At 40.0% G+C, this 27,746-nt stretch overlaps 2 protein-coding genes across 5 annotated transcripts; one reads left to right on the top strand and one right to left on the bottom strand.

Moving 5' to 3' along the window:
- Positions 1 to 46: 46 nt before the first annotated feature.
- LOC138969313 (alpha-N-acetylgalactosaminidase-like) lies at positions 47 to 19,144 on the bottom strand. Of its 2 annotated transcripts, none has more exons than XM_070342074.1 (10): positions 19,027 to 19,144; positions 16,145 to 16,304; positions 15,444 to 15,621; positions 13,765 to 13,939; positions 13,237 to 13,322; positions 11,417 to 11,578; positions 10,392 to 10,589; positions 2,329 to 2,490; positions 1,476 to 1,676; positions 47 to 360 (listed from the first exon to the last, which is right to left on the bottom strand). In XM_070342074.1, the coding sequence occupies exons 2-10, from the start codon at positions 16,300 to 16,302 to the stop codon at positions 103 to 105; spliced, it is 1,578 nt and encodes a 525-aa protein (XP_070198175.1). In that variant the 5' UTR covers positions 16,303 to 16,304; positions 19,027 to 19,144; the 3' UTR covers positions 47 to 102. The 2 variants fall into 2 exon arrangements, with proteins under 2 accessions (XP_070198175.1, XP_070198176.1); XM_070342075.1 differs by having other exon boundaries at positions 19,034 to 19,142.
- LOC138969314 (alpha-galactosidase A-like) lies at positions 19,116 to 27,528 on the top strand. 3 transcript variants are annotated; one of them, XM_070342077.1, is made up of 8 exons: positions 19,116 to 19,231; positions 20,186 to 20,348; positions 20,948 to 21,122; positions 22,339 to 22,513; positions 24,161 to 24,258; positions 24,583 to 24,744; positions 25,430 to 25,627; positions 26,409 to 27,528. In XM_070342077.1, exons 2-8 carry the CDS (start codon positions 20,200 to 20,202, stop codon positions 26,667 to 26,669), a joined length of 1,218 nt encoding a protein of 405 aa, XP_070198178.1. In that variant the 5' UTR covers positions 19,116 to 19,231; positions 20,186 to 20,199; the 3' UTR covers positions 26,670 to 27,528. The 3 variants fall into 3 exon arrangements, with proteins under 3 accessions (XP_070198178.1, XP_070198177.1, XP_070198179.1); XM_070342076.1 differs by having other exon boundaries at positions 19,164 to 19,302; XM_070342078.1 differs by lacking the exon at positions 20,186 to 20,348 and having other exon boundaries at positions 19,186 to 19,302.
- Positions 27,529 to 27,746: the final 218 nt, after the last annotated feature.

Here is a 27,746-nt window from a genome sequence, read left to right as displayed (position 1 = left end):
TCAAACTCAAAAAGAACACAAAACTACAAACACACAAGAAAGCAAGCAGACTTAGACCACACTTGTTTCTTTTTTCTTTCTTTTGTTTTTACTGTCCACACATTACATCGGTTTAGCTTTCAGAAGCAGGATCCCATTTGGGTCCACCAGAACCTTGAATGGTGAGGATGGCTTAAACGTTCCCATGCCTTTGCCGTCAAAGACCTCTGTGACGTTGTAACCATTGCCGCTGGCAAGGCCGATGGTGGCCAGAGTGGTGCTAACCAAGGTGGGTCTTCCAGAGTTGCCCTCCTGATAGAAGGCGACCGCCGTGCTGCCGTCCGCTAGGGGCTTGGTCCAAACCGAGATGGAGTTGGGAAGCTGTGTTAAATGAAAACATGTTGCAGTCAGTGAATATACCTGTTTTTGTCAATTTCCTAGGACACAGACATAATCACTCTCTCTCTCTCTCTCTCTCTCTCTCTCTCTCTCTCTCTCTCTCTCTCTCTCTCTCTCTCTCTCTCTCTCTCTCTCTCTCTCTCTCTCTCTCTCTCTCTCTCTCTCTCTCTCTCTCTCTCTCTCTCTCTCTGTACCTAATTAATTTCATAACATGACTTATGTAACGATGCTACATTGCTATAACTTGCAACGTAGTTGCTTCATTGACTCCTCAGTTTCACGGATTTTTTCTTCCCTCGAAGTTTCACACGTTTTTTGTTGCTTGAAACAGTTTTCATTATACCTTTGACAATAATATGTCATGTTCGTTTGTATGTATATTTTTGTTTGTTTGTTTAGTCTGTTAATCGTTTGCTTGTTTGTCGTTTGTTTTTATTACTTCTTTAATTGATATTCCAACATTTTTAAAACGTATTACCATTAGATTAAAACCCTCCCATGGGCGAGGGCTGGATGTAAAAAAAGCACCTGTTTGCTTATGCCATTACCCTCGTTAATAAAGAATTTGTCATTGTCATTGTGTCTGTCTCTGTGTCTCTCTCTCTCTCTCTCTCTCTCTCTCTCTCTCTCTCTCTCTCTCTCTCTCTCTCTCTCTCTCTCTCTCTCTCTCTCTCTCTCAAATCTGAACAGTCATCAGGTTTCAAAACAAAAGAAACAAAGTTCTTAGACAAAAAGCGTTAACATTATTGAGCCAAACCCAGACACAAAGACATGAGATGATAATTAAATACGGTTCATAATATACCAGGTGCTATTAGAGCAGTACGCAAGGGGAAAGGTATAGTATCTTCACCATATAACCCCCAAACTTAAAGGTTATAAAGCATTCAGTCAATACAGTCACACCTGTCTATATTGTCTATAAGTGGGTGTTGAAGACAGGTGGTCACTATGGAAAGGTGAAATACACTCTTCATGGATTAAAATGCATACGGTGGGTGCCCTATAGGATGGTTGTAATGGGCATGTGGTCCTAACCGAGAGGTGGTTGCCAGTTCAGTTTCGACTGTAAAACCAGTAAACGTTCTAATACTCACTTGCAAATCAAGCCTCTTGGCCGGAACGCCCAAAGGATCCTGGTTGATGGCGATGACGTTCCTGTTCTGCAGAATGGCCAGCGCTTCTTGGCTGATGGTGCGAAGGTCCACAGACATAAGGAGAGGGGCAGAAAACATGGCCCACATTCCAAACTGCGCTTTTTGTTGGTAGTAGCTCAAGCCAAAGTCGCCGACCACCAGCTGCAAAGATTAACATTGTATTAAAAATTGTTCATAACTTGAAAGAAAGAAAGAAAAATCTGTATATTAAAAAAAATAAAAAGATCAAAATTCAATATTCAAAAGTCAATCAAATAAGGGTCCAAGTTGCAAGATCAATGAACCAAGTAAAATGAATGAATTTGTGTTCCGCATGTTACTCAACATGCTTTGCTCTAGCTCACAGCTTTCAAAATCGAAAATCCTATTTCCCAAGTTTCAATTCAGTTCATATTTCTGGCCAAATGACCCTGGTCTTTCAAGTGTCGTTGCTGGTGACATATGGGTGGGACATGGACACCGTCTCCAAGTTATCACATACAGTTGACCCGTGTCTGTCCCGGCCTAGATTTGAACTTAGATCCAAGGAAACCCAATTCCATTGTTCTACCATAACTGAGTTACAAGACCCTTTGTGCACAGTCACAAGTGGAGTTGAAATATTGCATATACAGTGGTACCCCCCTTTTAAGACAGGGAGGCTGTTTTCTCAGACTTTCTGTTCAAAACCTCTGTAAATTTACCCGTTTTAAGACTCACACCTTTTTAAGACCCGATTTTCTCAGATTGGTTTAGGTCCTAAAAGGAAGGGTGAGGAGGGGGGGGGGGGGGTTCCCCCTGTATATACTCTCACCATGTCTGGGTCTGCCCATCCGCCAGGCCCGGTGTATGCGCTGAAGTTCTGATTATCGTCACCGTAGAAATCGATGATGGAGAGTACGCTATCCCAAGTGTCTTGCACATCATGGCTGTTACGCCAGGTATTGCACGTTTTCCGGATCAAAGCGTAGTCGGTCTGCAAAGAAGTGTTATAAAGATGGTTTATGTTTGATGGATGTCTAAAGGCAAGATCTACACATTTAATCTAATAATCTAAAAAAAAAATGCGTTCCTTTTTGTTTTTTATGTGCATTCTTTTCAAAGTGTAGAGGTTTACTGAAGGATAAGAAACTGTTAAACACACCAAAAAGGGTAACTCTGGCACCAACACAAAGCCATACAGTTTTTACTACCATATAATAAAATATAAACAAACTTAACTAACACAGCAGACAGAATGCCTGGCCGGATATAACACCAAAATAATGCATGAAACTATTTTCATATTTATTCAATGTACCTATATTTAACTATTTCTTCATACAGGTGTGTCAGATCATCCTAATCATTTTTTTTTGTGTGTGCATGAGGTCAAGTTTGTAGATGGTTTGGTAATATCTCCTGCCAAGTATGAATTGAAGTATATTTATTCACTGATACTGTACATGGATATATATATTTTGGGTTTTTCTTTTCTCTGCGTTTACAATATATGGCATTAACAGCTATACAAATCTCTACAGATTAGTGTATAACAATCAACATCATCATCAACGTAATTGCCAACAGAAATTTAATTTCAACATTTCATTCTTCTTCTTCTTCTTCGTTCATGGGCTTAGTCTCCCACGTTCACTCATGTTTTTAGCACGAGTGGATTTTTACGTGTATGACCGTTTTTACCCCGCCATTCAGGCAGCATATATAACGCCGATTTTGGGGGACAACATTTTATAAAAATGTGTGCCTGTTTAAAACAACCATTAACATATTCCTACGTAGACTTGTTCCGGGGCTAGAACACAAATATAATTATTATGTATTAGCAACAGGTTATTAACTGAACTGTTCCTTATGAATTCAAGGCAGGGTGGGTCAAAACAATTAGCGGGAGCAACAAAGCAAGCTTAGAATAAATTAAGCTTCAAACCTTTCATCAGATCAGCAGATCAAGCCAATTGTGCAAGTACATTGTATTCATTTGGCATGAAAAAGTACACACACAAAAACATCTTATCCTGTTCGAAGATAACTTTTACCAGCTTTACATTTTTTAGCACTGGCAGTTGAGAGAGAAAAGAATAATCGATCTACTTACCCAATAATCTCCTGAACACAAAATGACATGCACATGTACCTCCAATCATTCCTGCAGAGAGTATATGGTACCTACACCTTCGCAGAAAAAATGATCGGAAACGTTTTGCTCGCGGGATTGAACTGGTAAATTACCCAGAAGAAAACGGACACAATTAATGCTTTAAAAAAAATGCTGGTTAAGTTCACCTCTTACCACAGGTTTCCCAGCTTCAAGCAAAACACGCAAGAACTTTCTTTCTTTCTTTCTTTATTTGGTATTTAACGTCGTTTTCAACCACGAAGGTTATATCGCGACGGATGAAGTGGGGAGATGGGATAGAGCCACTTGTCAATTGTTTCTTGTTCACAAAAGCACTAATCAAAAAATTGCTCCAGGGGGAGCATCGGGTAAATTCTTCCCCATAACCCGCGGGGGGTACGCAAGAACTCAACACTCAGACATCAACATAAAAGGAAAAAAAAAGACAACAATTTCTGTGCAAGAATAAAACTTTAATCCACATAAAGAATAAAATACCCACTTATAAGCAACAACAACAAAAATAATCAGCACAACTAATTTAATGGATAAAGTAATTAGTATCCATATAGGCAACAACTATACATCCAAACCGTTTTTCTCCAAAATTATTTTGCAATGCAACACAGATTCTTCTTTTTAAAGCCCTTATTCTTCTTCTTCTTCTGCGTTCGATGTTAAAGCCCTTATGATTTATACCACTACTTCCATCAGTCTTTTCTTTTCATTCTTTCTTTATTTGGTGTTTAACGTCGTTTTCAACCGTTCAAGGTTATATCGCGACAGGGAAAGGGGGGAGATGGGATAGAGCCACTTGTTAATTGTTTCTTGTTCACAAAAGCCCTAATCAACAAGAAGAGCAAACGCTCGATCGAGTCACTTTCGCAGTTCTGAATATTATATGAGGCATCAGATGGACAGGAAGAAATTGCTATTCACAACACAATGCATACCTGAAGAATTCAAGACATACCTATGACCTTGAAAAAGGTCAAAGGTCACCAAAGCAGACGTCAAAGTGTAGAGGTCACTGGGAGTCACGTTCACATAAAATTTGAGCCCGGTCACTTTTATAGTTTCCGAGAAAAGCCCAACGTTAAGTTGTGTGTTGCCGAACAGAAAAGGCTAGTTATCTCCCTTGTTTTTCTGATAACGTTCGTAAAAGGCTACAGATGTAAATACTTTGATGTAAAGAATAATCCTACAAAGTTTCAATCACATCCGATGAACTTTGTCAAAGATATAAAATGTCTAATTTTTCCTTTGACGCTGACCTGTGACCTTGAAAAAGGTCAAAGGTCAACGAAACCATCGTTAAAGTGTAGAGGTCATTGGAGGTCACGACTAAACAAAATATGAGCCCGATCGCTTTGATAGTTTCCGAGAAAAGTCCAACGTTAAGGTGGTGTCTACGGCCGGCTGGCCGGACGGCCGGCGGACGGCCGGCCGGACAGACTAACACTGACCGATTACATAGAGTCACTTTTTCTCAAGTGACTCAAAAAATTGCTCCAGGGGCTTGCAACGTAGTACAATATATGACCTTACTGGGAGAATGCAAGTTTCCAGTACAAAGGACTTAACATTTCTTACATACTGCTTGACTAAAATCTTTACAAACATTGACTATATTCTATACAAGAAACACTTAACAAGGGTAAAAGGAGAAACAGAATCCGTTAGTCGCCTCTTACGACATGCTGGGGAGCATCGGGTAAATTCTTCCTCCTAACCCGCGGGGGGAACGTTTTAAGATAACATTTTCATAAATTGGTACAGTAATGTTACATCACCAGCAAAACAATAATTGAGAGTTCTTTCACCTTTGGCAGTTGAAACAACCTTAACAGATTATCATAAAATCTGTACAATTTCACAATAAAAAGCAAAGAGCATTTCCAACCATACGCGAATAAAGAGAACAAAAATGCACAGAATTTTAAATTCATACCCTTGCATTACATTAATAAAATGTGCTAAAAATTATATACAGGCATGTATACATGTCAAAGAAATACAAAATGTATGCCCCTGGGGCTAACTTTGATTGTACCGGTACCCAAACATGGTTGAAAGATGTTGCCAAATTTCAGTTTTGTGCAGTACGTGTTCTGGAAACCAGATAAAAAAAAATTAGTTAATAAGAAATGCACTTGCAGGACAGATTTCCAAAAACTGTGCTTAAACATACATATGTATGACTATACAACTGAATATTGTTTATCACTGTAGGTATAGACATGTGCAAAGTAATTTTTAAAAGCCATTGTAAATCTTAATAGGTTACAACCCGGCCCTATAGACCCCTCTAATCTGTTTATATGCCTGTCAGTCAAAGGACATTTACATTCCAAACCAACTGCATTTATTGATCACTACAGTTGAAATATTCTCACAAACTTCTTCACACAATAAACCTTACTGAACATGCGTTTTCACTTGCTTAGCTTTTTCTCTGCCCAGCTAGAGTGACAAATTCAGAATCAACGTCAGACAGAGAGAAAAAAATGATGTAAAAACACATTTGACACAAAACAAGTGACGCAATTTCACTTTGACTCTTTAGCACTTTCACCATGCAATTTTTCAGTGAGCTGGTCAACATGGCACACTGGGAGACCAGCTGTGTATGGCCTGATGATAGCCGTCTGAGAGAAATACAAGTTTTACGCCCTCACGGCAAAGCTATTACGGGCATGTTCCTGGGTTTTAACCCGACTTTAGATGAGATACACAAGTGTATGCGTGTTTAGGTGGTTATCAGCCATTTGCGCTTATGGCAGAATGACCGAGGTCTTTTACGTGCCATTGTGGTGACACGGGGGTGGGAGATGGACACCGTGTCTGGGTCTGCACATAAAATTGACCTGTGTCCGTCCCGGCCCGGATTCGAACCTGCGACCTTTCAATCACAAGTCCAGTGCTCTACCATCTGAGCTACCCGGGCCCCCAAAGGGAGCGGTCTATGATGGCTCATCCACAATATACAGTTGAACATGTGTACAAAGTACCTCTGTGATGAAGTGACACTCTGAGGACCAGGCTAAAAGTGTCTCCACATTGCATTTGGCCTGTGATTACAGGCATGTTTTTGGCATGTACGTATTTGGACAACAGAAGGTGTCTTAACTTGGGAGGTGTCCTCACATCAGATTAGGTATATAAAAGTCAATCCTCATGTAACATCATTCATACTCTTACATATACTGTCCAGATGTGGATTCTAACACCACACCAGCCGTCAGTAAGAATTTAACATACAAACATCATGGCTATAACACAGTTAGTGTGCCTGAAACAAGGACACAAAAAAGACAGTGTGAGTGACATAAAATGGATGTACTTTTTCATGCTCCAGGTTAGTCATATAGAGGCTCTGTCTCAACTGTCAACAAAACAGACCGAATGTTCAAGTGTGCATGAAGGATTTGTACTTCATATTCACACAGAGAAAGAAGCAATTGTTAGGCTAAGTGTGTGTGTTTTTATGATATGACGTAGGTCTTGTAACTCCCCATTTTCTTCAATGCCTTTTCTCTTTTTTCATGCAGCACTTTCACAATTGTAGCGTTATTTAGCGATTTTAGCAGCACCTTTATTTTTAAATTTAATTGCACACATAACATGTAAAAACATAAATCTGGTTAATCTCATCATGGATTTTCATTTTCTACCCTTGAATAATTATGTGCTTTAATTTGCAGTAACACAGTCTGATTCTCACACTTGAATAGACACGTGGAAACTATAAAGAGAATTATCAGTTTGAGTGCTCACGAGCTACACAGCAACTGCATTTTTACAAGGAATGCAAATATGGAATGGATGAATTTTGCATCCTCCAAAATATAATACACGGTTTGAAATACACAACAGTAAAGGCAGCATAACTTGATCAGCTTATGAAAAGGTAAACTGCGACACACTTGTCTATCATGCAGCACATTATGGGAAAATGTGTCACTGTCCATCTTATTAATGATTCTTATCACTCTGCATTTGCTAAAAACATGCAAGAACGAAGGCAATAGAGGAACAAAAATGAAGATATGCAGTGCTAAATGCACAGACAAATGTGGAGATTGTTTACCTTTGGTATTGCTTCAAAGTTTCCCTGATACAATTCTTTTACAGCTATCAGACGCCACTCGTTCCAGTCATGAACACACTGCCCATGCTGTATTGCACTCTCTGTCTACTCTAATTTTTGGGATACACAGTGCTATCTGTAGTATGTATACATTGAGGTAAAAAGAAACAATAATGCTATCTATAACTGTTAACACTACACTATCAATTATGGCACATATCGTCTGATTTATGCAGTAAAGCTGGGCGGGGATGTAGCTCAGTCGGTAGCGCGCTGGATTTGTATCCAGTTGGCCGCTGTCAACGTGAGTTCGTCCCCACGTTCGGCGAGAGATTATTTATTTCTCAGAGTCAACTTTGTGTGCAGACTCTCCTCGGTGTCCGAACACCCCCGTGTGTACACGCAAGCACAAGACCAAGTGCGCACGAAAAAGATCCTGTAATCCATGTCAGAGTTCGGTGGGTTATAGAAACACGAAAATACCCAGCATGCTTCCTCCGAAAGCGGCGTATGGCTGCCTAAATGGCGGGGTAAAAACGGTCATAAACGTAAAAGCCGTGGGAGTTTCAGCCCATGAACGAACAAACAAACAAATGCAGTAAAGCTGAAACACAGTTATGCTCTGACCTAAAAAAAAAAAATTTACTTTTTCAACAAGATAAAAAAATATTTGTTTTAAATAATACAAAAATAAACACACACAAAAAATCAAAAACAGAATATAAACCCTTACATTCAGTCCACACACTACATTGGTACAGCTTTCAACAGCAAGATGCCTGTTGGGTCCACTAGGACGTCAAACGGTGAAGTCGGCTTGTACATTCCCATGGCTTTGCCGTCAAAGAGCTCTGTGATGTTGTAACCATTGCTATTCTTCAGGCCAATGTCCGACAGAGTGGTCTTGAGCTGGGTGGGTCGGCCTTCGTTGTTTTCATTGAGGAAGGCAATTGCTGTACTGTTGTCAACCAGGGGCTTGACCCAGACTGAGATTGAGTTGGGAACCTGTGTAAAACAAAACAAAAATATTGAGAATCATTAGCTACATTGTTGCCGACTCAGTTTTGTTATTTACAGAAATTGCTAAGTTACTGCAATAACAGAAAAATATAACAATCACCAATGTACATGTACCATATTTTTGAGACTACAAATAAGGTACTTTGCAGTAAAAGGCACAACCCTCACTTGTAAGGTTATACGAATAATGAGAAAATTCTGCACAATAGGCGCTTCCGGTGTATTGGGCACAAGTTAAAGGAAGGATACAGAGTGGAAATATTTTTCCTCCACATGTGCAGTACAAGAGATCAAAGCCACTGCATTGTAAAAGCTGGTTGGCCTTAATGTGCCCTCGGGTCCATGACCCATACTTTTCAGCTGAGACCAGCTGCCTGCCCGAGTTTACATATATACCGACCTTCTCACCCTAGGTCAATGACCGAGTTTTCAACTATGAGACTGCCGCCTTTGATGTCTGAGAGGAAACTTTGCCAGGGTCATAGTAGCAGAAACATGCACATCACTAGAGAGGGGGGTGTTATGTTTTCTTTGTATAGCAATGTGGGTACCGTATTTGACGGACTACAAGCCGCGACTTTTTTTCAAAACAAAATCGCATTGCGGCTTATAAAAAGATGCGGCTAAAACGTTACCTAAACTTTAATAGCATTCACCTAATGAAACACTTTTGCACTGCACTGACACAACTGTACTGGATTTACGATGCCGAAGATCAAAAGAATCGCGTACGATGCAGCGTTCAAACTGAAGGCGATTGCACTGGCCGATGACAAGGGCAATAGGCGCGATGCTTTTGAGCTTGGAATAAATGAATCCATGGTGCGACGATGGCGATCCGTCCGCCAGCAACTCTCGAGATGCAAGAAAAACAAGAAGGCTTTCCGAGGAAGAAACGCAAAATGGCCTGAGTTGGAGACCGAACTGAGAGCAGAGATCATCGCAGCACCTACAGCAGACGACACGAGCGGGACCAATTCAAGCTCCGATGATGACGTCACCCCCTCGGCCTCGACTTCAGTTCTGGATGAAGCGATCATGTCGCTGTTTGTGTCCGACAGCGAGGAAAGTGACTTTTCTGGCTTCTCCGCAGCAGAATCTGATGGTTCCGACCAGGCTGACTGAACGGTAGACACATTTGTACATGTGTGTGTTGGTTACAAATTGTGTGTGTGATATTTTTCTTCAAACTTTTTCACTTGTTTATTCTCGGAGCCAATTTCGCCAAATACCGTACTTTCGTTTGCCTGGTTGTTTTGATTGATTGACACGATCTGATTATATTTTTTTACGACGGCAGCTAATATAGTGACGCGGCCTATACGTGGCTCGTCCTAATTTTATTTTTAAAAGTCGGGGGTGCTGCTTATAAGACGGTGCGGCTTGTAATCAGTCAAATACGGTACATGTGAACTCCTGACTTAAGCAATGCACAAGGTGATACCTGTCAATAGGGTGCAGGGGTACAAGTTAAGGAAAAAAGTTGCACCTTATAGTCCCGAAAGTACAATACCTGTTGCTTCTGTCACATTTCTCAACAGGGTGGCACCTGGTCATGTAATCAAACACAGATATAAACATTGTTCATCGATATAAAACAAGATCCTGGGACAATGGATCCATACAAGTTGCACAGCAAGGTACTCACAGCATACAACCGCAGAGCTTGAATGCCCAAAGGATCCTGGTTGATAGCGATAACGTCCTTGCTCTTCAGAATGGCCAAGGCTTCCTGGGTGATGGTGCGAAGGTCCACAGACATGAAGATAGGGGCGGCAAACATGGCCCACATTCCAAACTGCGCCTTCTGTTGGTAGTAGCTCAGTCCAAAGTCACCAACCACCAACTGCAAAAATCAAGGTATTTTACCAAATATTTTGAAGTGAACAAATTGCTGTTTTCAGAGGCCACTGAGGTCAATTACTTCTTACTGTGCAACCAACTTTTCCTCATCAAAGTTTTCTATATAAACCCGCTCATATAACAGATGCAGTGATTGCACAAGCTTTATTTCACACCAGTGTCTCTTTTTGAGTACAATACCTGACCTTCAAAAAAACCTGTCACTAGCACTCTCTCATGCCAATCCATTCAAACAAACTCATCACTCTCTTATGCCAATCAGTCAAAAGAAATCTAACACACAGAAGCTGCATATATACATGCGTTAATGCAAAAATTGAACACGAAGACAGAGAACTCAACATTTTAGCAAGATGAAATTCTTCTCAAGAATATTCTGTGCCTCTTACAAAATAAGGGTTAGTTTTGGTGGGTTATTTTTGTTCACAAAACATGCCTCTGGAGGCGGGGAATTAGCTCAGTCGGTAGCGGCGCTGGCTTAAAAACCAGTTGTCGCGATCGGCGTGGGTTTGATCCCCACGTTCGGCGAGGGATTTATTTCCCAGAGTCAACTTTGTGCAGACTCTCCTCAGTGTCCCAACACCCCCGTGTGCACGCATGCGCACGATAAAGAACCCAAGTTCACAGAGAAAGTCTCAGGGCTTGGAAACATGAATACGCGCATGCAGGAAAAAAATTTTTAAATGGGTAGCGCCGCATACTGTTTGGCAGCTCGCTTTCCCCAGGGAGAAAGCAGCCCGAATTTCCATGAGGGTAACCTCACAGGACTACATGAATCTTATCCTTATCCTTATCCTCTGAAGCTCTTACCATGTCTGGGTCTGCCCATCCTCCTGGCCCAGTGAAAGTACTGAAGTTCTGTGGATTGTTGCCAAAGTAATGAATGATGGACGTCACACTTTCCCAGGAGTCCGTCACGTCGCCATAGTTACGCCACATATTGCAAGTTTTACGGATCAGTGGGTAGTCATGCTGCAAAAAGGTGTTGTAAAGAAAGGTTACTTTATTCTCTATACACAACAACAAAATGTGGTCACATTAACAAAGTCTAAAACCTCTCATATGCCCTTTTCAACATTGGAACTTCAAAGGCAAAAATCAAAAGTAAACAGAAAAGAAACATATAAGATGTGAATACTCTTCTGATTCATTCCCCTTGAGGAAAAGAGAGAAATGTTACTGTTGGACACTAAACTTCACAAATATGCCAACAACATTCAGAAATTTAATTAAAAACCCGTTCGCACTGTATGATATGCCTGAAAGCATCACCGGAGCCCTACAGTTTGAAGGATATATATAGCTAGTTCATGAAGCTACCTGAGATAGCTAGCATACACAATTCATGCCAACATAATCATTAAAGCTAACAAGCCAAAACAGTTCTTACCTGTATGAGAAAAACTTCACCAACATCATGGTAGTTCCATGAGATTTATATTTTCTAAAGTAGTGGCTTACTGAGGTATGAAACTACTAAGTTACAAAATACCAACAATAACCAAGACAGCAGACACACACACACACAGAGATTACTCAGCTGTTCATAAAAACGATAATACGTACATTCTGATATAAGTGTGTCAAGACAACCAAAATTCATCAACCTTGTACCGACTGCTAGTAAAATGAAACGCATACTTCATGTCGAATTCCTTTCTACTAATTTTAATCAGGGAGTCTGTCCGTTAATATGACATGGTCATCTGTTGGACATCCTGGCTGAGTAACTAGTATGCACACGGACTGTTCTCTGTAAAACATTTCTTACATACCTGACTTATGAGAGTCTAATACCGCTAAAATGAACACCTGACAGACCAAAATCAAAGATAAAACAATAAGACTAGAGAACTACTCTTCCATCTGGCTTGTCACTCAACCTTAAACATACATACATACATGCGCACACACACAAACACACACACACAACACGTACACACAGACACACTGCCTACATGTGGTCTCAGCAAAAGCAGGGAAAGCTCAACCTTTTGGGGCTTAGTGTGAGAAGAGAGAGGAGTGGAGGTCAGCAATAGCAAAAACAGGGGACCAACTGCTGTGCCTAAAAAACCAGTTAGCAAGCAAGCTGCCCACTCAATTCAGCAGTGCCTGGGAGGAAAAAGACAGCCGTCTGTGCTTTGAAAGCTCGTGCAACAGAGGAGCTCCTCTATTACACCAGTAACAACTGTGCCTTAGATACAACCTTGAGCTGTGTGGTGTCATAACGATGTAGCCGTTTGCATGAATACATCATTCAGCCAACTATTCATGAAGAACTCCATTGTTATGTAGCCTGCTGTGATAAAACTTACATCCTTATTGTGCAACTGCACATCCTAATAATGCCGCATGCACCTCTGACTGGATTTGAGACCTTATACTCAAACTTGCTGTCACCAGCAGGAGAAACATAATAACAACAGTCGAGACTGAAACAGAAATCCACACACCAAAACACGAAATGGCCAAAGGTACTTAAAATTTAAATAAAAACTATCCGGTAAACACAATAACTTTTTCCCATTCAGATACGATCAAGCAGGACTAACAACATTTTTCTGTGTCTGTTTTCTTTCCTCGTTTGTTCTGACACACCTGTATGTTATAGTTATTCTTCTAACAACCACCTTTTTGCTTTCATACAGCGGCCATTCGCAGGAATACAGCATGGGATGCCCCGTCTTGTTCATGTAGAACTGCATGGTTGGGTAGCCTGCCAAGACAAAAGCGCTGTCCATAAATCAGTGTAACCAACAATTCTTCCAAATAATTAAATCATACCAAGCATATAACCATACATACACACATCATAAACTCACCTGTGAAAAATTTCTTTAAAGAAAGATTATATTGCTGCTCGAACCTAGCTGACTTCTTTATTGTGATCATGATTCATGATGTAACCGTATTAATTTCCGATGCATCAAAACTGTAGGGTGTGTACTTATTTATTCATTTTGTAAATGAAGTAAGTAATTTGATAGACATCATATAACCCTGCCCTCACTATTAATATCCTTACAAAAGCACTGAGATACACACACACACACACATGTATGCACACACACACTGATCTCTCACTTTTATATGTGTATAAGAGTGGATTGGTTTTTTTCTGACAAAGTGGCATGATTAATATTAACACAGTAACATACCATAAGGACTATCATTTGGGTCGGAGTTGCAGCCATCAAACTTCACCATGTCCACTTTCCATTCTGCAAAAGTGTTGGCATCAATTTCCATGTAGAATTCACTTCCAGGGTACTTGGCACAGGTCTGGACACCAAAGTCTTCATATATTCCCAGCTTCAGTCCTCTGGCATGCATCTAGCAGTAACAAACAATCAACACATGTATTAATTCTTCAATAACTCTGGCAATTATGCATTGAATTGAGGCAATCCAGAGTGCCAGTGAGGAGTTTCAAGGAAAATAATGCTGGGGTCCAGCCAGGGGCTGTATTAGTGCCTGGCCCCCTTGTGGGAACCTGGGGGCAAAGCCCCTCAAAGTTAAAACAAAATTCATTAAATTAACTGTGATTTGTCAACCTTCAATTTGCAAATAGTGCATCCCACATGTACAAAGCTAGCTACTTGAGTCACATGGTCCTATTTGTGTCCCCTCTAAAGTCAGTTTTTGTTGCTGTACGTTTCCCTGAGATCTTCTTTTTATATTTGCTTCGGTAGAAATTGGAGAATTTGTGGCACTCTGGATTGCCTGTGAATTAAATTTGAAACAAACACTTGATGTTGTAATCAAACATATGCTGATTTTTTTTTCTGTGGATTAGATCATCCTTCATCTCCTTGTATCTCACCTTAACCATTAAAAAGATATGTCTTCATTTCTTTTAGTAGAGGAGCAGATACCTTTACTAAATTATCAAAGCAGACTTTACAAATTGTAACAAAATATATATTAGTATACAATCTGAATACTGATTAGCTTATTTCTTCTTCATAAATAACATGCCTAGCTTAACTATAACAGACATCTTCCTGAATATAGAAACTTCTAAAACCCTCAAACAATATCTGTCCCATGTGTGCTTTTTGACACAGTTTCTGTATTACTTGACTATAAAATTATATTTCCATTTCTAAATACAGTGGAACCTCCATTCTGAGATGTCCCAAATCAATGAAACTCAGTTATAATAATAATAATAATAACGGGTATTTATATAGCGCCTTATCCGAAGTTCAAAGCGCGTATGCCGTGTGAGATGGAATTTTTTACACAATATATCACGCATTCACATCGGCCAGTAGATCAACAGCCTATAGGCGCTGCATCCAACTTTCACGGCCTATTATTCCAAGTCACACGGGTATTTTGGTAGACATCTTTATCTACGCCTATACAATTTTGCCAGGTAAGACCCTTTTGTCAATCGTGGGATCTTTAAGGTGCATACCCCAATGTAGTGTAATCATAAAGGAGGGGTTCTTGCAATGGAGATATTACAAAGGTTAAGAACACAATACTGAATATAAAAAAGAAAGTTCTTTAAAAAAGAAGGGAGGTCTTAAAGGGGGAGAGGGGGGGGGTTGGTGTCCTTCACTGTAGATGCACTTCATAACTCTTCGTTCAATTTTTTAAGTCCCTGCTAACAACTTTCCTTATACAACAAGGACATTTAACCCCACAGTCAATGAGTTATAACACTTCCCCCCTTTTGGGAACAATAGTTTGTTTTTCTTCAGATTTTCCCTGCATAACATCTTTAAACTTATCTCCTATTATAGACTCCCTCAATTTTAAGACCTGCTTCTGTCAGATTTCTGGAAGTCTTAAAAAGAGGGTTCTACTGTACAACGGAATTTCTTACATAATCGGCCAGAGCGCTGATACCACTGGGGAATCGGTCAGGATCAGCTACAAGCTTTCCTGTCTCAGGATCCCTCTCCTTGGCTGGCCAGCAGTCGTCAATGTTGACATACTCGTAGCCGTACGCCTTCAAATTCAGTTCCACCATCTTGTCAGCCATCGCCATGTACAATTTCTCACTGTGGACATGGACAACATTTTGTAAAGCTGTGTCAATGTTATTGTCTGAATCCAGCAGGACAAAATTTGGTTTTATCCCTGGATTGTGAACTTGCTGCTTATGTGTGGAGACTTTTTTTTTACTCTCATCACAGACATACACACTCATAGAAGTATACACTGTAACACACACACATACACACACAAGTATACACTGTAAGAGAAACACACACACACACACATGCACACACACACACACACACACAATGACACTGCAAGTACATTCTCGTGCATGTTCATCCATTTGAAGAAAAATAACACAGAACATCCTCCAAACATAATGCATGCACATTCAAAATGAACTAAAAATACATTTTCACGGGCAAACATGTCCAATCATCAATTTCTTTTCAACTGCAAATGTTGAACCTCTTTCCAAAGCTGCTCCAAAGAATAAACCGAGGAGACAAAAATAATCTGTAAAGTCACAGAATAAATCACACATTTGTCACTCAGTAAAAGTTAAAAGGTTAAAACACATACCTTATGCAGCTGTCGGGGAAGGTTGTGCAGTCAGTTTCGCATCTGAATCGTTCCCATGACAACCAACCCATCGGAGGTGTTCGAGCCAGACCATTGTCAAGACCAGAACAAATCTCAGCAGCCAGTCCCAGGAACAGAAGCAGCAACATCTTGTCCATGTCTGCGATGTGTAAAACATTATGAATCATGAGAAAAAGAAGCTAGAGCACTATATATAATAACCAGCTCAAATAACAAAGATCGAGATGTAACTGCTCAATTTTTGCTTTTGAAACAAATAAGAATGTTCAAGAACTACAAATAGCAGTGTGAAAAAGACTTTGTCTTAGTGTTTATCCACACTTGCAACGATAAAGAAAAGACAGCATGTACTGAAAAAGAAAGAACTGTCCAACTTACACAGCAAGCAAAATATAAGTCTCAAATGTTGTGAAATGAGAGTGCCTATTTGGGTAACCCATTTGAAAAAAGTTAAACAAGGATGCTCAAGTGAGTTCTTGGGTCGCTGCTAAGCCAGATGAGAATCATCTGAACTGAAATCATACAGACTAGTTGTTCACATGGCCAACTTTTTGCCGATTTGGTCAGCTCGCCAACTGCTGGCAACCTACAGCAAACACAAATTGTTTGTAAATGGCTGTGTTAACTGCACTTTGGCTAACTACAAGCCCATGTACTATAAGTATAATGCTAAATGGGACTGAAGTCAAATTAAAGTGCTGAACCGAAGTTAATGAATTATGCAAGAGTTTTATGTCCCTTAACCCTCTTGGCATGATGGATCGTGGCTTTCCCGGTGGAGCACGTCATTTTTATACTCTAGCTGTACAGTCATGTATCACTGCAAATCAGACAAATTTCTTTGCGAAACTGAAGCTTTCTTCTTTCCAGTGATAATGATATAGTTTTCTGTGTCTAAGGTTATTATGAGACCACTTGCAATTAAAATACAAACAGCAGGCACATTTTACGCCAATATTTGGTGAACGCTTTTAAATTTATGCAGTGCCAAGAGGGTTAATTATAAGTACACATTTGCCAGTGTTTCTGGATGTTATAGCGACTAGCTAGCTATGATCACAAGCTCATGTCTATAGCCACCTGCACAGCCTAACATATCTGAGAAAGGGTAAGATTGATGGTTGACCATAATTGCCAGAATAGCTAGATTATTGCTATGATGGAAGCAAGCTATAGCTAGGGCACCTTATATTTACTTCCAGTTCAGCATTTGATCAAAGTCCTGTTGTTATTTGCACTGTTTTATTGTCAATAACTGTACAAATGCAAGCACACATATGTCCATGTATCATCTCTCTGCACATGTCTGACAGGTGTCACTGACTCACTGTCACCTGCATGCATGTGACTGTAGATCTTGATCTTGATCTTGATGGTTACGCTGCTGGGTACCAGAAGACTGGCATAAATGCAGCGGGGGAGAGTGCGGCAGCCTAATGGTGGTGGACGGCTGCTAGCTTGGCTTTAAAGATGCCAATGCTTTTGGAGGTTACAATATTGTCCTCAAGTAGATTCCAGTCTTGTGCCGTCTTCACAAAAAAGGAGTTCCTAAACTGATCAGTGCGGCCTTGGGGCACTGAATAGGGTCTAGAATTGTTTCTTGAATACTGTGAGACGATGTTGGATGTGTGATGGTCAGAGTGTCTCACTGGCCTGATTTTACGGCCTTGCTTCTGCTCAGTTAAGAACTGGTGTGATGGTAGTGCCGGTACCAGCCCCTCAACCACCCTATAGAAGAACGTCAGATGGAGTTGTTGACGTCGCTGTTGCAGAGGTTGGAGTCCAGTTTTCTCTAGGAGTCTGGTGACGCTGCCGGGGGTCGACGACCTGAAGTCGCCTGTGATAAACCTCGAGGCTTTGCGTTGTACGCGTTCGATGCAGTCAATGTCTTTCTTCAGGTAGGGATCCCAGACAACCGCCCCATACTCCAGGAGGGGACGCACAAGGGAGAGGTAGGCCTGCTGACGGCAACAAGGCGGGCAGCGTTGGAGGTTGCGGCGGAGAAAGCCAAGGGTGCAGTTTGCTTTTTTAGTGATAGAAGAAATGTGGGGGCTCCATTTCATGTCGTCTGAGAGGAGAATGCCAAGGTAGGGTGTGGATCTAACGTTTTGGAGGATGCTGTTGTCCAGTTGGTAATAGAAGTCAGAGGATTTGTTTATACTGAGGATATAGCATTTAGAGGCGTTGAAGCGCATGCCCCAAGAAACCGCCCACTCTTCGAGGTGTCTGAGGTCTTGTTGCAGGGATTGGTGATCCGTGAAGGAGTTTATTTCCCTATAGAGCAGGCAGTCGTCGGCGAACAAGCAGACGTGGGACGATACGGAGGCTGGCAGGTCGTTAATATGGACAAGGAAGAGTAGTGGGCCGAGCACCGTCCCCTGCGGGACGCCAGAGTCTACTGTAGTTGATTCGGATGAAGTACCCTCGAGTACAACTTTCATGGAGCGCTTAGTGAGGAAGGACGTGAGCCAGTTGAGTAGGGGGCCGTTTATGCCATAACAGGAGAGTTTGTGGTAGATCATAGATGCATGTGTCTGTCTGTCTGTCTTCATATCTACCTCTGCATTTCATTTGCTGGTCACCATGTATAACTCTTTGTATGCGTTTTCCCGCTGTCTCATTGCTTATCAGTCGATTTACAAATCTCTCTTCGTCTACACTCATTTCAAAGAGGCTCCGCCATTTCCTAATGCTTTCAATCAAAATTCTAGATTGATCACTGTCAACAAACTATAAGTCGCACGTTATCATAACGGTTATATGGCCCCTGACTTGCACGGTCGTATGCAAAGCAACAACTGTTTTACAACAATGAACACTCAAAAAATAACATATGCGGTACCAAATATACATGTACTCACTTCTCACTTCTAGTTTGCAAGGAAACTAAGTAATGAAGACTTTTCTTTCCTTCTCTCTACCAAGCTTCCGGAGTCGCAGTCAATGACGCCGAAAAGATGGAAGTCATGTGACTGTCAATCATGTGATGATGAACGAACTTCCGGGTCGTCTGCATTGCTGGGCGTTCATCATCACATGATTGACAGTACAGGTCTCTTTTGAAAGGTTCCTTACTACTCGTTCTTATGTAAACCGCTGCGACACACATTTACAACTGTGCTAATTGATATCTTCTTGTAAGTTGGCCTTAAAAATATAACACCTTGCACATTTCTGTCATATGACTAACATAATCTGCATTTATGATGATGATATGATATGTTGACAGACTGGTACTTAGGCTGTTGAGCCTTTGTCTGATCTTTTGATCAGTTGCTATCCTAGCCTAACTTTGAACTAGGTAACCTACACGATCTTTTGACCGTGGCTATCAACTTTTTCTAGATAAAGATGTTATTGATAACCTCCATGTTATCACAAGAATCTTGAACTTTTATCGATTATTCACCTTCTTTTTAATCACAATAACTAACAGAGCCTGCATTGAATAACGGTTAGTAGTACAAGGCCATCTCTCTCGGTCTCTCTCTCTCTCTCTCTCTCTCTCTCTCTCTCTCTCTCTCTCTCTCTCTCTCTCTCTCTCTCTCTCTCTCTTTTTAACCCATTTTCTTGATATATGGTGTACTACATTTGCACGGTACTTTGTAAACCCAAATACATAGTCTTGTTCTCAGACCTCAGTCTTTGTTCATTGAAATTTACTTTTTTATCTGCGACGCATTGTTCTGATTCCTGGCCGGTCTACCAGCTGATACAGTGATATAGTTTTAACATATGCAGGTCTTTTGGCGAACATTTGTTTTTGTATCCAGGACATATAAATTTGTACCTATACATATTTTCAAATTCAAGCCCCACTGACCTATTGTCCTCTAAATCTGGGAACGCAGCTGCATAATTATGTGATTATGTCTCTGGTAAACCTCAATCAAAACCTCAATCAATCATCACATATATGCTGTGCGCATGCAGGGACCTATGTGATTGAAATAAAATTTCAGCAAGTTTTTATTTTAACCATTTAATTGCATGTACGTTTTCACATTTTCCCCGGTTCAGCATCTACAACAGTGATGTTTCTTCTGCTTGTGCTGAGTGGGTGCATTTACGGTGCAAGTGCACTAAACAATGGACTGGCATTGACGCCACCTATGGGATGGTTGTCCTGGGAACGCTTCAGATGTGAAAAAGATTGCAAGAAATTTCCGAACAGCTGTGTTGAGTATGTTGCTTTTTTAAGGAAGTTTTTTTTGTTTTTCTGTGCCTCATGGAATATTTATTAGTCACAGATATTTCTATAAACTTGCATGGATCTTCAAATGAGAATGATGGGCTAAAGATTTTCAGCATCTCTCCCAACTTTATAGCTGGATTTGGCATGTTACACTTCTTATGTCACCTACTGAGTTGCATGATGCAGTAAAAAACAAACTTCATTTGCTTATGCAGTAGCCTCAAGAATAATTGATTATAAAAAAGAGAATGTTATATATATAATTAACATGAAAGTACATCGCAAAAACAAAGGACATGATGTTGAGCTGTCCTGCATGTTGAGCTTTTCATGTGTTCCTGTCATGGACAGAAACTTGCAATGCATGAACACCTTAGTAAGCTCTAAAGTACATGGATGTCTCTAGAAAGTTACTGCAATCACCCGTTTTTGCCCAGTGTGATGTTCACCGGCCGTTCCACAGAGTCTCAGAAACGGTCACTCGTATGTGATGTCCACGGCGTTAATTCGGGACTATATGCCAAAGTTACCTCTGTAATTTAGTATAGTATTAACTGTATGTAACTGATGTTATCTCTTTCTTTCAGTGAAGAACTGTACATGGCAATGGCAGACAGGATGGTAGCTGACGGCTATAGGGAAGCAGGGTATGAATACGTTCATATAGATGACTGCTGGGCAGCTCCGCAACGCGATGAGAACGGCAAACTGCAGGCAGACCCTCAGCGCTTTCCTAGTGGAATGCAAGCCCTGGCTGACTATGTGAGAGTCAAAAATATAGAACGATCACATGCACACCCACGCCCATGCAGGCACACACTCGATAGCCGTGCATACGTAAAAGCAGGTTGCAAAAGAAACGCGCAACTTCAGCGTTTATATATATCTAAATAAATTGTCATGTCAAGGGATGAATTTCCTCCACGACTGTCTTTACCTGGTTGAAAAATATGCACTTGTTGTGGCATGTCAAAGTGACACGCTTGCCTGCGTTCATGACTGTCTTAATCCCTACCTTGTTCATGTATTACACAAATTATGAAGAGGTTAAAAAAGACAAACATAAAAAAACAAGCACTAATCGTACAGTCATTCAAGTATTCTCAACGAATCTGGTTTTCTTTTAGATGTACCTTATCTGGTTTATATTTAACAGTTTGAAAACGATGAAAAATCGCTTGCAACAGTTAGTGCGACTGTGGGGTGTTTCTTTTGCCGCCTACTGTACATGCATGCAGGTTGATTTAACTAAATGACAATGATTTTGTTGATACAGCTTTAGCAAAAAGCCACTGACATGTGCGATTTACATTATATTAAATCATGAAAACATGTACAGTACATGTATAGTGTAATAAACATAATCGCCATGACACCCCATTAAAGGCACTGTCAGTTCTTCCAGTGAAAACAGTGTTGCTTACTTATAATATTTCAGGTTTACCTGGCGGGCTTTTACATGGGAAAAAACCTTCCTTCCATTGGACACATACCAAATATCAGCATCCTGACTGCTTCCTGTGCTTGCAGAGTTGGAATTTTTGAATGAATTAATTTTGCAGATTGACGCTATAGTGGCTTTTAACTCATTGTCTCCCAGGTACGAATATATCCGCTCAGACTGTTAGCTTCAGTCGATTCCTGTAACATCGATCTAATGCCTGCATTCCAGCGTGTTGATACACAGTTACAACACAGTTACTACTATTCAGAGTGACCTGCTGCAGCACAGTTGGTCTTGGCTAAAAAAAAAACTTGGTCAACATAGGTGGAGTAGAAAGTGTTAAGAAATCATTTTACACAAAAATTCCCAGTCTGCAGAAATCATCCAGACTGTTGATTTGTGTTATGTGTCTAACTGGAAAGATAATGCCTTGTCCCATGGAAAAGCCTAGCCAGATCAGTAATGGTAATACGCCGAATCAGTTCCAAGGACTGTACCTTTAACTATGTATGTCAAATTCACTCTGTTCTTCAGCTGCATGAAAAAAGGCTAAAATTAGGCATCTACACAGACATTGGGTATGACACCTGTGAGGGTCTGCCTGGTTCGGAGTTCTACATGGAGAGCGATGCTAACACGTTTGCAGAATGGGGTGTGGACCTTGTGAAAACTGACGGCTGCAACGCAGATCTCAAAGAAATGGATATCTGTGAGTTTTGTGTGTGTTTTTTTAGTCCTGGTTAATTGTTGCCATAACACTTTTTTTAATTTAATTGGTCCTTAATTAGTCAGTAGGGGAAAGATTGGTTCCATTATTGTACATGTTGCGGGCGCAATGGCTTGGTGGTAAGGCATCGGCCTCCAAAGCGAAAGGTCGTGGGTTCGAATCCCGACCGCGCCTGGTGGGTTAAGGTGGAGATTTTTCCGATCTCCCAGGTCAACTTATGTGCAGACCTGCTAATGCCTTATCCAGCTTCGTGTGTACAAGTACACGCAAACACAAGACCAAGTGCGCATGAAAAAGATCCTGTAATCCATGTCAGAGTCCGATGGGTTATAGAAACACGAAAATACCCAGCATGCTTCCTCCGAAAGCGGCGTAAATACATGTAAAAAATCTACTCGTGCAAAAAACATGAGTGTATGTTGGAGTTTCAGCCCGCGAACGCAGAAGAAGAAGAAAGAAGAAGTACATGTTGCTGTTTATCTGTGTCCTAGATTTTGCAGGAGTATGTTGTAAAGTGAGAGATTTCCATGATTGTATTTGTTTTAATTATTATTCATGTGGCTGGGTATTATAGGCCAAATTAAAACAGCCGAGCATCTTGTATATATGTGCCATTTGTCAATTGGAGCTTGTTTTATAGAATTTCAATTGCATTAGAAAAATAGATAGGGGAATTTTGGGGGTAACAGTCAACACCGTGTTTGAACACTAGCAGTTTATGTGCACTCAGGTGCACTGACAGTTTTGCATTTTTAGCAAACAGAATTATTTAGGTTTCCTTTCCTTTCCTTTCTTTCTTTCTTTCTTTCTCTTTCTTTTTCTTTCTTTCTTTCTCTTTCTTTTTCTTTCTTTCTTTCTTTCTTTCTTTCTTTCTTTCTTTCTTTCTTTCTTTCTTTCTTTCTTTCTTTCTTTCTTTCTTTCTTTCTTTCTTTCTTTCTTTCTTTCTTTTCTTTCTTTCTTTCTTTCTTTCTTTCTTTCTTTCTTTCTTTCTTTCTTTTCTTTCTTTCTTTCTTTCTTTCTTTCTTTCTTTTTCTTTCTTTCTTTCTTTCTTTCTTTTTCTTTCTTTCTTTCTTTCTTTCTTTCTTTCTTTCTTTCTTTCTTTCTTTCTTTTTCTTTCTTTCTTTCTTTCTTTCTTTCTTTCTTTCTTTCTTTTTCTTTCTTTCTTTCTTTCTTTCTTTCTTTCTTTCTTTTTCTTTCTTTCTTTCTTTTTCTTTCTTTCTTTCTTTCTTTCTTTTTCTTTTTCTTTCTTTCTTTCTTTCTTTCTTTCTTTTTCTTTTTCTTTCTTTTTCTTTCTTTCTTTCTTTCTTTTTCTTTTTCTTTCTTTTTCTTTTTCTTTCTTTCTTTCTTTTTCTTTTTCTTTCTTTCTTTCTTTCTTTTTCTTTTTCTTTTTCTTTTTCTTTCTTTTTCTTTCTTTTTCTTTCTTTCTTTCTTTCTTTTTCTTTTTCTTTCTTTCTTTCTTTCTTTCCTTTCTTTCTTTCTTTCTCTTTATTTTTCTTTTTCTTTCTTTCTTTCTTTCTTTCTTTCTTTAATCCTTTTACTTCAAAGCCCATTATTGACTTTGTACTAATCCCATAGATATGTACTATGTACATGTACTGTAGTATTTTTTTTTTTCATTTTCTGTCGAAGCATACCCTGCCTTTGGCTTCTACCTCAACAATACAGGACGTCGCATGGTGTATGGTTGTAGCTGGCCTGCGGCGCAAATTGTACTCGGTAAAATGCAGGTATATATAAGCTTGAGAAAGAATTTTGTTGTTTTGAAATGTGTTTACGTTTTGGGGGGGGCAGGGATTTGTGACGTGTTAAAGCAATTCAATGTTCATTTTCTGCATCCAATTTTGATTGTTGTATCGGAATACAAGGGAATGAATAACAGGGCTTACCTTCACATTACTTGCATTTACTATCACTTAAAATAGGAGTACACCTAATTGTTTTGGAGAGTGAAATTAACAGATCCTTTTTTCTATAGAAAACCTTGAAATGTGTGCTTATGTGCATATTTTTTCCACTGTAAAATTTTCCATTTTGTTATGTCTGTTCTACAGCCAAACTACGCCAGCATTCGTCAACACTGCAACATTTGGCGTAACTTTCTGGATGTTCAAGACAGCTGGGAGAATGTTAAAGGCGTCTTTAAGTTCTATGGAGAAAACAAGCAAAACTTTGCAAACTTCTCCGGGCCTGGTGGATTTTCAGATCCTGATCAGGTTTGTGGACCCCCCACACACACACTTTTTTTAAGACCTCCAAAAATCATGGGGGAGAAAAAGGTCTGAAAAAGGAGTTAGTGTGAAAACGGATGTAAATGTGTAGAGTTTATGAACAAAAAATCTGAGAAAGCATTAAGGTCTTAAAAAGAAGGGAAGTCTTAATAAGGGTGGGAGGGTCCCCTGTGGTTGTATCTCATACACACTGAAAAACATCTAAGAATGTCAACACCTTCAGCACTGCAAACTAATGCTAGTTTACTTATGATCCTTCATTTTATCTTGTCTTGTCTTGTCTTGTCTTGTCCTGTCACTTTAAAAATAGGATATGATTGTGTTTTTTTGGTGTTTTGTTTTGTTACAGTATTGGATTAAAACAGAACAAACTTTGTTTGTTCATTTGGGTAAGGGTTTTGCATAACTTTGGGAGAGTGGAATATATTTATAAATTAAGTTTAGCTCTGTTGTTGTTTTTGTTCTTTTTTCAGTGTGTTTACTCACCTAATCTTGGGAATAGACAGGCTTACGAGCCATATTGTGTGTTAATTATTGTATCATTTAGCTAAAATCTGTCACAGCAGACTTATCAAACATGGCAAAATTAGGGATCAGTAAATATACTTTATTCTGTTTCGGAATGAATATAGGCAAGTAAAATCTGTAATGAAAATCTTTGTCATCGCAGTTGTTGATGGGAGACTATGGGCTAAGCATCTACCAGCAGAAGGCCCAGTTTGGAATGTGGGCTATGATGACCTCCCCTCTCTTCATGTCTGTCGACCTTCGCACCATTGATCCAAAGGCCAAGGCCATTCTGCTCAACAAAAACGTCATCGCCATCAACCAGGATCCTTTGGGAGCACAGGGAATAATGTTGTATGGAGTAAGTGTACTGAAAGAGTTTAATACCGGTAGCTATTACTACTGTCAAATTTGTCAATAATGACCACCCAAAGGGCCAACTAAAAATGGTCCTCAGGGGCGGATCCAGGGGGGGTTTCCGGGGTTTCCGGAACCCCCTCCCCCCCCCCCCCCCAGCCTAAAAAACTTTCTTTTTTTAATAAAAAAATAAAAAAATTGAGTATACAGAAAAACTCATGGCTCGATCAGATTGTTCCATTTTCCTTGATTTTTATTAAAATGTTCCTCGGGGGAGCATGCCCCTGGACCCCCCTAGGAGCCGGCCTTTGTCTTCTAAGGGACGGTTTTGGAAAGTAGTTGGGTAATTTGTTGGCTCAGGTTGCACCAGATTGATAAATTGTCCTTGTTTTGATCCAAATTTGTCTTCTTAAATTTACTTTTTGGAAGGTGTATTAGAAGAGTTTCTTGGCTCAGATTGCACCAGATTGTTCCATTTTCCTTATTTATATCAACATTTTCCAGGGGAGCATGACCCGGGACCCCCCAGGCCTCCCCGTTCGCGCCCTCAACAAAACGCTTTGCGTCGTCGAATTGTCCCTAAAAGTAATTTGGAAACGCCCCCCTAAAATTGACGTGATTCGCCCCTGGTCCTTATATATATATATAGACAAGTGGTGGTATTGGAAAGGGGAATTATGTAGGAAAAAAAATCGTCTGGGTTATTTTGGATTGATTAATTGTTAATGGGCAGGTGGTCGTCATCAAGAGGTGATACTAAGGCTGTGTTAATTATTCTGTTGCAGATTTCCAACTCACTCTCAGTGTGGAGGAAGCCACTCGCAGTAAAAGGAAGTTTTGCCATTGCCTTTCTGAATGAAGATGACCAAGGGAGACCAATGCCGTTTAGCATCCACTTGGGAGATATCGGACTGACCAATGTAAACGGCTACAACGTCACAAATATTTTTGACAACATTCACATGGGGTACTTCAAGCCGACATCCACACTGAATGTTTTGATTGACCCTACCAGTATTGTTATTGTAAAGGCTGTACCATTGTGAATTTAGTAATAAAAACAACAGTAGAGAACACTCAGCCTTTATGAAAAAATATTCAAAACAACATTTTTTAATGTCAAAATGGGGAAAAAAGAGATAAGGTGTAAAAGCTTAGACTTGTGAATTTAAGTCAAGTGTGATTGCCTTTCTATTACACTATAACAAACATTCAGACCTGGGAACCCATACAATTTCGCCGTAGTTTGTGCGCATGATTGTTTAGAATACGAGCAGTACGGTCAGTGGAATAAAATACAACGAGAAAAAATGTTGGACTACTTTCCTTCACAAGCGCATCCCAAAGCCGATTTAGTATTTTGACACATAATATTTTGACACAGTTTTTGTCAGTAAACATTGAAAGAAGAAGCATTTGTTTTAAATGTAGTGGTAAACTTAATTAACGGTGCGACGGACGTGTGTGAAACATGTTTGAATCATGGATGTTCAAATGCTGTGTGGAGTACGCTCATTTATTTTACTGAAAATACACCAAGTTTGCTTGAGAATACTCCAAGTGCAAAACAGGGGTTCCCAGGTCTAAAAATTGAATAGGTGGTGTGTTACTGTTAGTGTGTGTGTGTTTGTGTGAAAGGAGAAGTTCCTGCACACATACCTGTTACAGATGAAATGTGATCACTTGTTTCAGGTTTTTAGTTGGTTGTTACCCTGTTTTATATGTTTTTTGGTTTTGGTTTTTGTTGTGGGGGTTTTACACTGTGTGTGTGTGTGTGTGTCTAACCCTAACCCTAACCCTAACTTGTTATTCTTGAAGTGGATATAATAAATCTGATATTTTTTATCTTTATACTTTGAAAAAAAAGTGCAATTAAATGTGTGCCTCCATGGTCACCTGCATATTTGTCTGTCTTTGCTGGTTGTGTTGGCATGTGTCTCTACATGTGGCTCTGCTTCTGTGAAGTTGCATGATACTCTGCAAGTTCACAACAGGGTGATGCCCCTTTTTCTCTCTTTCTGTGTGTGTGTGCACATGTGGTGGCCTGTGAGTGCATGCTTGCATATGTGTATATATATGTGTGTGTGCTGTTTCAAATTTGTCCTCAACATGCATTGTACAGA

Source organism: Littorina saxatilis, linkage group LG6 (genome assembly GCF_037325665.1).
Source record: "Littorina saxatilis isolate snail1 linkage group LG6, US_GU_Lsax_2.0, whole genome shotgun sequence".
Taxonomy (NCBI): Eukaryota; Metazoa; Mollusca; class Gastropoda; order Littorinimorpha; family Littorinidae; genus Littorina; species Littorina saxatilis.
The sequence above is the reverse complement of the archived record's forward strand: the minus strand, read 5'-3'. Positions and strand labels throughout refer to the sequence as shown.

Coding starts and splice junctions, on each gene's coding strand:
- LOC138969313 (XM_070342074.1), bottom strand. CDS start 16,302: ATGGACAAGATGTTGCTGCTTCTGTTCCTGGGACTGGCTGCTGAGATT. Junction 13,323..13,764: donor CCCAAATGATAGTCCTTATG/GTATGTTACTGT, acceptor TTGTCTTGGCAG/GCTACCCAACCATGCAGTTC. Junction 11,579..13,236: donor CGCTGTATGAAAGCAAAAAG/GTGGTTGTTAGA, acceptor ACCTTTTTGCAG/CATGACTACCCACTGATCCG.
- LOC138969314 (XM_070342077.1), top strand. CDS start 20,200: ATGTTTCTTCTGCTTGTGCTGAGTGGGTGCATTTACGGTGCAAGTGCA. Junction 20,349..20,947: donor TTTCCGAACAGCTGTGTTGA/GTATGTTGCTTT, acceptor TCTTTCTTTCAG/TGAAGAACTGTACATGGCAA. Junction 25,628..26,408: donor AGGGAATAATGTTGTATGGA/GTAAGTGTACTG, acceptor ATTCTGTTGCAG/ATTTCCAACTCACTCTCAGT.